Raw genomic sequence first — 12,779 nt, forward strand, 5'->3', positions numbered from 1 at the left:
ATTCATTCATTGCTGGCTGAATCTTGTTTCCATGAAGAGTTTGTAGTATCTTTTTGAGATATAACTTGAAGTGTCAAATCCAGTCCTAGAAATTAATTACTCACATCGCAAATAGCTGGAAATACAATCAAAGTTTGAGCAATACAATCAAGGAAACAAAATAACTGCTAATTTACCCAATCTTATGCGCCGAAAAACAATTCAAAATTTCATTAACCTTTATGAAAACAACGGACATGACTATTAACCTTGCTTTAAAGCAGCACGTGAAAAGGGAACTGGAAAAAAAAATTGAATTTATGTTAAGCAGCACTGACACAATTTGTCATGCCAGGAGTTGTACTCATCATTTTAATTTAGAAAATAGAAGGCAATTCCTTAACTTTGACATGAAATACTATGTGGTATCCTTCACCTGGACGAGCTGGCAGCGCGGCAGCTGTGAAATGAATGTCTGCTCTTGCGTTACATGCATTCACAATGATTTGTGAACAAATCAATAATCAAAATGGTGGCAGGAGGGCTCGACCCCCAGTGGTTATTACTTTTAGATATTTTCACTTGCCCCTCCACAGAAAAAATAATATATATACATATGTTTTGTTTTTTTGTCTTTACAATATGTGCCAAGCTGATAGCCTATCAAGCTGAGCTATCCATAAAATCAAAGGGTACTTCAACTGAGTATGTGTGTATGTGTGTGTGTGTGTGAGAGAGAGAGAGAGAGAGAGAGAGAGAGAGAGAGAGAGAGACAGAGACAAATGTGGTTTATTAGGACACAAATTAAATGTGTATAATGACATGGTTATTACAACATAAAGGTGGTTTATGAGGAGACTTCCTTTGTTTTTGTTTTTTTTAACCAAATGGTGTTTTTTATATATGTATATAAAAGGGTAGGGTGTAACGATGCACGTATTTGTATTGAACCGTTCAGTACGAGTCTTTCGGTTCGAAACTGAGCGATTCGTTTGACCATTTTTCCTGCCAATGCGACCAAAATTTTGTTTGCATTCGTCCAACATCAGATAGCAGCAAATGGAATGAAAGCGGAATGAAATTGCGCTACTCATTTGTGATTTTATCAGTTTGGAATTCATCAGTTTGGACCAATGTCTGTGCAGCACGAGCTGATCTTGATCAAGTGACACTGTTACTTCACAGCGCTAAGAGATCCAGTAAAGAAAACATATAGTCCTTTAAGTCCACAGATCAGCAATCGTTCTTCAAAATATCTTCCTTTGTGTTCAGCAGAAGAAAGTAACTCATACAGGGTTTGCAACAACTAGAGGGTGAGTAAATGATGACAGAATTTTCATTTTTGGGTGGAGTATCCCTTTAAAGGTAAAATATGCAAGATTGTTTTGCCACCAGGGGTCGCTAACCTCTTACAATAACAAAGGCATTAAGCGGAATTATTGATCTTGTCGTCAAGCTGATGGATCTTTTATGGATGAGTGAATACACTGATGTTTTTAACATGACTGTAGTGTGAAGCAGGGCACGATTGCTAGACGTATACCAGCGCCACACGCAACGCGAGTCCCCCGGATATAAAGGAATAAGGACATTTAATTCTACCGAACTACACGCTGAATTACTCACACAGGTCAGTTTATTAGAGGAATTACACTTGAGGTAACGCAGCGCTGCTTCACTTGCTCTAACAGTTTCACTATCACACTAAACGGCATTTGAGTGTGTTGAATGTTAGTTAGGTTGTTTGTTGGCTGTATGAGACTAAGCTAGACTAACATAAGAGAACTACATAACATTGATTAGTTTTATACATTAATTTGCTCACCTGTTTGCTCAAGTAACATGCAACACTCGCGTCTCTGTCAAGTCGAAGTTAGCCGTGGACGTGGAGCTCTCGGCATCTCGAAAGATGTTGATCTTCGTTTTAGTCCTCTTTGTGTCTCAAAGTCTGCTTGCCATGGTCCATAATGTTTCAACAAAACCCTGCTAGGGACGCTCACGCTGTTGAACACGCATAACGGGCATAACCGACTCAGTTGTCCACGTCTGTCGCCATGGTTACTATTGCAGTACGAGGTCAAACCTGGCGGAAACCAGGGTAACCCGGATATGACGTCATTGACTGTCGACTCCTCACCCCTGCTCACACACCCCATTTCCTTGGTTAAAAATCGCAATTTTTTTCACGATTTACAAATAGTTGGAAACATTTGGGATATTGCAAGTAATCAACTAGCCTAAACAAAATATAACATTGGCCAAGTGGTTTTTGGATATTTTACTGCAAAAATCCTGCATATTGTACCTTTAAGTTTACAAGTCATTAAAAACCATACAGTATATGAAACTTGACTCTCATCTTAAGTATCATATTTTTCAGATCCAGAAGGACACAGCAGAAAATGAAAAATTTATCAGTTGCTGATTGCACAGATGGCGAGGGAATGAAATTTAAAAGATTACGGCCATGAATGAGTCTGTGGATGCGTCTGCTTGCACATCTAGCAGACGAAGTACAGGGAACTTTCTTGTGGATGAAGCTACATTTACCTTCACAATGCTCTGGCACAAACATCATTAGCCCTGAGACCTTTCTAGAAGCACAGCAGGGGATTGTGCACCTGCTACTGCTTGACAAACTCCCTCTCTGCCCGGGTGTTCGGTTTTAAGGGCATCATGGTCCTCTGCCAGACCCAAGCAGCCAGAGAATTCAGCTGCCAGCAGAAGTTTATGATTTGAGGCAAATATAAACACCTACAAAAAGATAGATTTGCCCAGTTTTTCTCTGCATCAAAATGAGTGCCAAGAGCATTTTTAGAGTATAATAGGCAGCTTTTTCATTCGAACATTAACTGTGACCACATAGAGTACTACTTACTGTTCTTACATTTGGCTTATCTAAAAAGAAAAAATTACAGTAGCATTCGGATCTAAAAACCTAATCTTTAACGCTCAGATTTATATTGCCATAAATGAAACGGGAAAGGTTAACATGTCAACCTCATTCCAATATGCTAGCTCCGATAATGCTGTTGGCTCCTCGATTCAGATCAATAATATCTAGCTCATTCCCAGAACAGTGCTGGGAGCTCTCCAAACATCAAAAGACCTTGACACAGGACTTGGGAACTGGCTGACACTGCATGCACCTCAACAACTTTGCTGAACCTTTAGAAATTAAATAAAGTATATAAGTTTGAAGCATGCAATAAAAGACTGTGAGTTAACAGTAACTACACTCCACCACTCACACAGACACAAACAAAAAGGTAGTCTGCGTTACAATTTCTGGACTGATATGGGGTCAATGCATCCTCTTGAGAGAGTATTTAAGGACTGTTTCCGTATGTTCAAAGTTAATTAGTAACCACAGCAGTGTATATAAAGTAGACTTTGGAGCATACCTTTGACAGCATTCATACAGTCTGACATGTCAAAGTAAATGACATGGATATTATTATTAGTCGTAGAATTCAAAACTCACCATTTACTTTTAGGCTTCAGATTGACTTATTTCTGTCATTTATAGCTTAATCTAGTTAGTAGCCGATTAAAACACCTTTAAATCCCTTACTAAACATCTGTTGTTGTAGTTTTCATGGTGCCTTCAGAAATGCAAATAGCACAAGTGACTAAAATACATGCATTGTGGGTGGAAAGGAAAGAGCTTAAAGCAGGATGAGGTTTTAATTCATGAGAATTTTGGTGTCTTTTTTTTTAGATCATTTATCCCTTTGATTACTGGAAGAAAATGGCTCTAATCTGTGGAGTATTAAGGAATTATAAATGTTCTTTTAAATGAGGCATGCTGTTTTGGTTATTTTTCAATTTAACAGAGGAATAAAAGAGCCTGTCATTAATAGTCACACATGGCTGATCATTTCTATTATACCATACGATGTCTAAAATAACTAATTCACAAAAATAAATGGCACTAAATCTGACAAGACCTGTTCTGTTTTATGCTCACCTGCATTTTCACATCAACAATTTCTTTGTAAGAGCACAATACATAAAGCAAACACATTAAGGCCCGGTTTCACACACAGCGCTAAGACCAGGAGTGTCCAATCCTGCTCCTGAATGGCTTTTGTCCTGCAGAGTTTAGCTTAAACCCCAATTAAACACACCTGAAACACCTATTCAAGGTTTTAAGGCATACAAGAAACTTTATCAGGTGTGATGAGGCAAGTTGGAGCTAAACTCTGCAGGACAGTGGCCCTTCAGGACCGACTTTGGCTTACACTAAGCCAGGATTACTGGTGAAAAAAAACATTACTGGTGTGTATCTTGAGATAAAAGAACGGAAGTTGCTTTCAGTTAAAACAGCTCAAACATGCATTTTAGTCTGGGACTAGGCTTAAGCTTTGTCTGAGAAACCGGGGGCACTAACCAGTCACTTTCTTTTCTCAGCATGCCAACTGTTACTCTTGTCCCCAAGTGTCCTACTATGCATAATATACCCTGTATATATGAAACATTACAGAGGAAAGACAGCCAAACGATGCATATGCCATCTGTGACCATGCATGCAGTCTGACCTAATGACTCCTCTATTGTTCAGGTCCAGAGATCTCAGCTCAACTGTCTGTTACACAGACAGACAGATATTTGACATTCTATTATCATTTAAATCAGGTTTGGCAGTCTTATGACATCCGTGTCAAACACATAGATCATGCACGTTCATATTTTCCAATATGCCACCATTAGGTCTATCTACGAAATTTAGGTGATTCTTCAAATAGGAGTACTTTTTTGTGTAATTAAACTGAGTATGAAAGAAATCTAAAATCATCTCTCATTTTAACAAATTAAAACAGATTATGTACTGTGCCAATGTTAAATTCAGAGATATATTAGATTAGCTAGCTCGTATTTCTCCAAACTTACCCTATTCAACATGTAAATGATCAAAAGAATGGTTAACATCAGATTAATTCTACTTTTCAATGTGTAATAACATTTTCAGTTCGTTTGATATTAATGTGTAGCCCACTTTAAAAAAAACTGCTGTCATTCAGTTTTTTCCATAACTTTATTTTATTATACGATGACGTTAGTAGCCTAGAAAATGACATGGGGCGTGTTTCTGCAATAAATAAGTGGTAATAACCAAACGGTTAAGGTTTAATTCAAAGTTTTAACGAATTTCAATATCAGAAACAATCAATTATATTTTAATAGTATACATTTATCGCTAACTGCTAGCTAGTTAACTTGTGTTAGAATGTTCAAGGCTTAATGAACTTCTCTAAAAACGGCTCATTACCGTCAGAAATATAAAAACTCAAGGCCATGGTCAGAAATGTATTGATACACGTCTTGACAGTCATTTCAAGTAGTCAACAGTTCCTCCATAATTGAAGAATTCCTCATATATCAGAATACTGAACTGTTTTATGTGTTCCTTACCTTGCGTGATCGCTCTCAACACGTGGACGTGCATGCAGAAAAACGCCCACCAACTCCAAGTGCACAACGCAAACTTTCTCTTTCCATTCCCGCTCACATTCCTCCCAGAGAAACGTGTAAAAATCTTGGAAGAAGAGCTCCTGTGATCACACATGATGGCATTATTGTCCACGCACTTGAGAAACGATGTCGAGTAAGCGCGCGCTGTGGCTTCACGGGAGCCGTTGCCTCCTGAGTAAACACTGTCCTCCTCCACTGCCGTGTTGTGTCTCCCAGGTCTGTGTGCTTCAGACAGAACTGTGAATTTTCTCTCTGTGGGATCACATCCACTGGCGTCCATTCCGGTCTCCGCTCTCCGTAAGTTTCTTATTCACGAGAAGTGACAGTTAGAAAACGTACATTCCGTCCAGACGAAAGTTCCCGGCAAATGACGTGCTTTTCATTAGCAGTTAAATGCGCGTGAAGCCCACGAATTGCACAGACACAGTCATTACGGGTTTATAAATATAGAGTCCTGACTCTTGCTGTAATTAAATGTATGCATTACACACTGATGACACCACACTGATTCACTTTACAGGATCCCGCCGGTCTTTTTTTATTTCTTGCAATCGAAAGTCTCACTTTCAAAGCACACTCACTCAATATATCCCTTCAAGTCTCATGCGTGAATATTCGCAAGATCCCCTCTTACTTTTGCAGATCCAGTTGCATGCAGAGCTGTTCCTCCTGTTTGCTGTTATTGCAACATGTTGGAGGGATTGCAAAGAAAACCATAAGCAACCAAACTATCAATCAACTAACGTTACCGGTCGACTGATGTACAATAGCTATCGACAAGAATCCATACGGTTGCATGCAGCTACGTAAACCAAGTCAAAGACACCCAAAACCAGTATGCGTAGTAATATGACCTCTCTTAAATTCACCGGCAGTGCCTGATGAAACGTCGAAGCGCATATGATTATAGGAACAAATCAATAAATACATATGTTTATCGCAAGGTGTCCCAGGTGCTCCGGCGTACTCTGGAAATGCCCTGCGAGCAAATGCAACAAGCGGCTGGTCGTTGTGTACGTGTGAGCAGAGCTCCGGCTCACAGCGAACTGAAGCGAGTGAAATAATGTAGTGTACAGGTCCAGCAGCGCACTTACACTTACAGCAACTTCCATTGAGAGCTGCAGCCGCGCGCGCTCCCTCCTCTCACTCACTGACTCACCTCCGCCCCACTAAAGACTCATTGGCTGCTGCAGCTGGAGGCAATACTTTATACACTCCTAGTACTATTCCTGCATGCCGTAGGCTATATTTACTTTTTATAAAAAAAAAAATTATCAAATGGGTGCGAATTAAATGGGGGGTCTCTTGTCGCCCTAAATAAAACTTGAAGGATATCAAAACAAACTGTTGGGGGGCTTTACAACTACAAGTTTGTATTAAAAAGGAACATTTTAGTAGCATTTTAAACAACGTTTCAGTGACCTAAAACGCATTTGCAAACAGAATTTGAAGTGGTCTACTCTTATTTTTTATGGATTATTGCATTTTCTTATAATTATTTATCTGTTCACATAGTTTCAAATAAATCATGTGTCCTCGTAATCTTTCATCAAAATAACTTCATCTTGCAGCGACATCTCTTCTCTGATGACGTGTTTACTGGCGTGAGGGCGGGGTAACCTGTCACTCACATGACATCATCACAGCCAAAGCAAACCACAACCATCCAATCAATTCCCTCTGCTGCTTCAGACCATTGCACTGCAAATCAAAAACCATGTTTTCACCAAAAAATTCAAATGTTAAAAACAAAACAAAACTACAACAACAAAAAAAAAAACACAAACCTAACTGAATTGAGTTGCCTCAACAAAATTAATTTTAAGGATAATTTCAGGTGTAGAAATTACTCTGGAAAGTATTACAGTTTGACTTTTGCAGTTACAGTTTGACTCAACCCCATGTCATGCAAGATGTCCATGTCATTCTTTCTTCAGTCAAAAAGAAATTAGGGTTTTTGATGAAAACATTCCTGGATTTTTCTCCATATAATGGACTTCAATGGGAACCAAACTGTTCAAGGTCCAAAAGACAGTTTCAGTGCAAACTGCAAACTGTTCAAAGGGCTTTAAACGATTCCAGACGATGAATAAGGGTCTTTCTTATCAAGCGAAATGATCGCTCATTTAAAAAAAAAAAGAAAGTTTAAGATTTATAAGCTCAAATGGTCGCCTTGCTCTGTTCTGTGATGCACGTTCGTGACTCTCCTGTTCGAACTCGTTCATCAAAATAAACAAATCTTTTTTTTCGTGTCATTTGGTTCATTCAGTTGTTGACTCTGGAAAAGACCCTGGAATGTTTTCATCAAAAACCTTAATTTCTTTTCAACTGAAGAAAGAATGACATGGATATCTTGGATGACATGGGGGTGAGTAAATTATCAGCAAAAGTTTTTTTTTTTTTTAAGTGAACTCCTTTAAGGACATATAGCCTATTGTTTTAAAGTATTGCTCATGAAGTTATGCGACGGTAGTACGAAAGGCCTTACGAATACGAATCTGCCAATTCAATGAAAAATAAAAGTATACCTAATTGACACAACATGCTTTTAAAAAAAAATAATAATTAAAACCCAAATGAGCAACAATATATAATAAGACCAGGCAGATAGAGGACTAAAAAATATATACAAATAAAATTAACAATAGTAATATATTAAGATATTATTTATATTATTTTTATCAATATTACTGTATTATATGAAGATAGTAATATTCTAATATTAATGAAAATAAACGTTGTTGAAAAATTTATTTATAATACCATTATAGCACTTTTAAACCATCATGTTTCTCTATGGAACCATTTAATAGGGGTATTTATTTAGCAGCAAAAAGACTTCTACTATTGTTACAAGCCGAAGAACCCCAATTTTTTTCTGTTTAGAACCATTTTGGGATTCTGGGATTTCAACAAACTTTTATAGTTCTAACCCAAGTTTTGATGTTTCTATAGTGCATCCAACTGTTTGTGCTATAGGCAACGTATGGTGAAGTTTTTAGACTTCCTATTTTGAGTCTTCATAAAAACAACATGCATTTTGAGAAAACTCTGTTCAATTTGGTGCTTAAAGGAGAACTCCGGCGAACAATGAACCTTTGGTCTAATAAAACATCGGTGCCTAGTCAATCGTTCTCTGAGATTTGTTTTCTTGATAATCGAATGTAAAGAGTTTTATCTCTAAAAACTGTTTAGCGTATAATGCTAGTACTGGGGGCATTGACTAAGTAAAAGAAATCGCTAGTTTATACCACTAACAAGGCTCAAAATAGCCCCACACTAACACAGAAACATACTGAGGCTCCATACATGCAAAACGAAGCATTGGGAACTTTGTAAGTGTACAGACCATTTAATAAGAAGATACTTTATGAAGACAGTTCACTTCGTGTATACAGACAGGAGCCATATTAAAAAATAGTCTCGATAAGTCGATCCCCGAAAGCGGTTCATACAGTTCAGAAGTTCGCTGAACTTCATACAGCTCAGATCACTCAGCACGTAGTTCGGGGATCGACTTATCGAGACTATTTTTTTAAAATGGCTCCTGCCTGTACACGCGAAGTGAACTGTCTTCATAAAGTATCTTCTTATTAAACGGTCTGTACACTCACAAAGTTCTCAATGCTTCGTTTTGCATGTATGGAGCCTTATTATGTTACTGTGTTAGTGTGGGGCTATTTTGAGCCTTATTAGTGGTATAAACTAGCGATTTCTTTTACTTAGTCAATGCCCCCAGTACTAGCATTATACGCTAAACAGTTTTTAGAGATAAAACTCTTTACAATCGATTATCATGAAAACAAATCTCAGAGAACGGTTGACTATGCACCGATGTTTTAGACCAAAGGTTCATTGTTCGCCGGAGTTCTCCTTTAATATCATATGCTTACACCAAACCCTTTAGATTTAGAAACCCAAACCTTGAGCTTGACGCTTTGTAATTCTGAATGACTCATTGAGTCTAGACACCTGGGGTCTCTAGTTGCTCAGGCCAATGTTATAATTCATTCCGTGACTATGATATTTGTGAGAGCAAGAAAGAAAAGGCAAAACAAATGCCTTTGTTATCACAGCAGGAAACTCTCGGTTTCATAAATGCAGATTGTTCTATTAATGCAATACAAAAATAATCAGTGCCGACTCCATCATACCAAACAAGCAATCCTTTCATCTTCTCTATGTTAACAAATTTGAGCATGAATGATTATGTCAATGAATTCTTGTAAATGAAGCTCTCTTTGTTTACCTGCGGTATAACTGTCAACGCGGAGACGCTGTTTGATAAGGCTGAGTCACATGATGCCTGGGTTATTTATCACCTCATCGCTGTGATATGTGATTCATCAGCTAGAGATTTTCCATAATCAAAAAGAGCCCCGTTTTAAAGTCCCCGTGAACCGGAAGTTGCAAACGATTTTTCTCCAGTGCTGTGACGTATTTCCAAGTGAAACGGAATATTGAACAGAGGGCAGGGTTTTACTCTAGCGCTCCTCCTCTCCATCTCTCGCTCATAGCAAACTAACGGTTTGAGGGGAGTGGTTACGCGTTTCCCCACCCAAGCTGTGAAACCTACGTCATCAGAAAAAGAAACCGTTCCAGACCGGAAGTAACTTTTCAGATTTTGATTACAGATTACCAAGGTAAAACATTTTATAAATATATTTTTACTTGCACGGATTAATTGTTCACCACAAGACTAGTAATATGCGCTAACAAAGTAAATAGGTTCAATTTTGATTTCACGGGGACTTTAAGACAGCCGACATGATTATTGCGTGTTATTTTCGCACTCAGCTGTTTTGAGTTTCTGATAAGAGATGATGCATATGGCGAGACACTCTGCATAAATGCTTCTGGATCTGATTATTTCAGAGCCTTGTCTGCGTGGCAAACAGCGTTGAGACAAATCCATCAACAGCAGGTCCTGTTTACTTCATGTCTTTCAGATCCAGGACCTGTTTCCTGTCAATAAATAGTTAGTGTAAACTGTTTGTCTTGGAACAGTCCTTCTCATATGCTGAAAATGGGTTACTTCTGTGCTTGTGTGGCCTCAAGATCACTCAAATCCATCCCCTGCTGGCCACATTTATTGTTGGATCTCAGTAAGCAGAGCTTTGACTGGAAGCAAACTGGGCTACCTTTCCTCACTGGCGTCCAATAAATCATGTCTTCCTCTTATCTAAACCAGAACCACAAGAACCCCGCAATCAGATGAAACGGATACGTCAAGCCTGTAGACTAGAGCATGCGTGGCCATGGGGTTTGTTGTCACCATGCTGAGGTGCTGGATATCAGAGAGACGAGATAACACACGGCCCGGCTTAAGAAGTCATGCTCCTTCTGTGAAGTACCTCAACCCCCTTGTCAGATACAGATCAACTGAGCAAATGTATCTTCATTTTTTAGGATGATAAATGACTTATCGTAATGGCAATAAATGTTTCCCTCTGCTGGAAGAAAGATAGGCTCTCTGGACAGATTCCAGAATATATTTATCTACTTCTCCTTATAACGTGCAAGTGACATTTCTGATTGGTTCCTCAAGTGCCTCAGGGTTTAATAGAGAGTTCGCCCCAAAATTAAAATTCAGTTATCATTTACTCATCGCTATGTCGTTCCCAACCCATATTCTTTTTTTTTATTATTTTGTGGAAAACCAAAGGAGATGTTTTAAATAAGGTTTAGGATGCTTTTTCCATTCAATGAAAGTAAATGGTGACCAAAAAAGGACAAAAATGACCACAAAACAATGCAAGTCACAGACTGTTTTGTTTTCTTCGACTTTTAGTTTGTTTCTCTCAGTTCCCCACTCTTCGTTTGTTACCATGGTCTGACTGTTCGTCATTCAATGAATTCATTCACCTTGTCTATTTAAGTTCATCATTTCATTCAGTTCGAGGTCTGGAATCCTTGTGGATTCATCTTTTCTTTATTCAAACCTGTTTTAACTCCATCATCATCATCTGGACTAAACGTGATTCCAAGTCTTTTAAAGCTTAGCTTCTATATACAGTATCTTGAGTTTAAAAGCATAAAACAGCATAAAAACTATTTAAAGGTGCATTGCGCAACATTTCATGTTAAAAATACCTGTTTTTCTAACCCATACATGCTTAAACAATTGCCTGATGGGCTGAATGAGCCCTTCTCTGATCACTGCGATTGCCTCTGTAATCTTGTACAGTAAAATAAATAAGAGGGATTCGGGCTCGAATTTGAGACTGAGCGTGAAAGTCATGCGCGTTCACGCTCGCCTGGCTATGTCTGGCAGGTTTGTGTATTCGCCGCCATTCTCCGTATCAGCGAAGACAACTTGAGCGATAAAATTTTCGACAAAAGTAGAAGATGCATTCAAAGAGACCGGTTTGTAGTTCATTCCAAACCCTAACGCAAACTCCACGTAAGACAAAGAAAATAAAACTTTTGTTTAGTATTGTTCGTGAACGTGTTTCCATAATAATACAATCATAAATGGATGCAGTATGCAAACAGTTCAACATGGAGATAGATGGAAACAAAACCTAAGTTTTCTACTACCCCTGTCTTCCCCTTACACATAAGTGTGTAATTTACTCAAATGTTAATTTCCTTTCCTTTCATATACGTATTATAACTTTCTTACCTCTGAGGACATTATGACTGTAACAAAAGATTTGTGCGGCTGATGCTCCTTTGGTTATGAACAGCTCGTGCAAGCGTGCACACCTCTGCTTGCAGTTTCGCTTGTCGCCAGAGGGGGCGTAGTTCTGCAGAAACTCAAAGACTTGCGCAATGCACCTTTAAGTTGAAAACATGACTTGTTTTGAAGCATCTGAGGAACATAACTCAATAAATAAATAGCATGTGACACAAAGTTCTGTCATGAAACTGTAGATGGCGAAGGCTGACAGCTCCTTAACTTAATTTGCTAGCGATCACATCATGATCTACATAGTGCAGCTGATTGGTTGCTGTGGTATCAGCAGCCAATGAGCTCGCTGCTCAACATTCAAATACTTGGAATTGGTTGCTGTTAGCAGTCTGCAGCCTGGGTTCAGAAACCCTCCACCTTCCCTGGCTCCACCTGTATAGATCTGCTATGGGGTTATATTTTGTTGCGCGTTTCTGAAAAAAAAAAAAAAAATCTAATATCGGAATATTGGATTTTAAAACCAACAAATATTTGTATCGGTATCGGCCTTCAAAATCCTTTATCGGTTGTGCTCTTATTCACACACACAGTTGCTGTGTCCAAAATCGCCCGCTATACCCTTAAATAGGGCACTATTTGAGGGGACAGCTATTTGGTGTCCAAATCATGGTTGACTTTATTAATTGCACTA

The 12,779-nt window shown here is 38.5% G+C and overlaps 1 protein-coding gene across 6 annotated transcripts in view; it reads right to left on the reverse strand.

Moving 5' to 3' along the window:
* Nucleotides 1-6,569, reverse strand: part of sdk1a (sidekick cell adhesion molecule 1a) — a 354,190-nt gene extending 347,621 nt beyond the window's left edge. For 4 of the 6 annotated variants that reach the window (XM_089128735.1, XM_089128733.1, XM_089128732.1 and 1 more), the window contains exon 1: nucleotides 5,395-6,569. In XM_089128735.1, the coding sequence (XP_088984861.1) occupies nucleotides 5,395-5,734 (340 nt within the window). In that variant the 5' untranslated portion in view covers nucleotides 5,735-6,569. The remainder of the gene's footprint in view (nucleotides 1-5,394) is intronic. The other 2 variants (XM_039687419.2, XM_089128734.1) reach the window with 1 other exon arrangement.
* Nucleotides 6,570-12,779: the final 6,210 nt, after the last annotated feature.

Source organism: Pimephales promelas, chromosome 3 (assembly GCF_988280905.1).
Source record: "Pimephales promelas chromosome 3, fPimPro1.hap1.1, whole genome shotgun sequence".
NCBI lineage: Eukaryota > Metazoa > Chordata > Actinopteri > Cypriniformes > Leuciscidae > Pimephales > Pimephales promelas.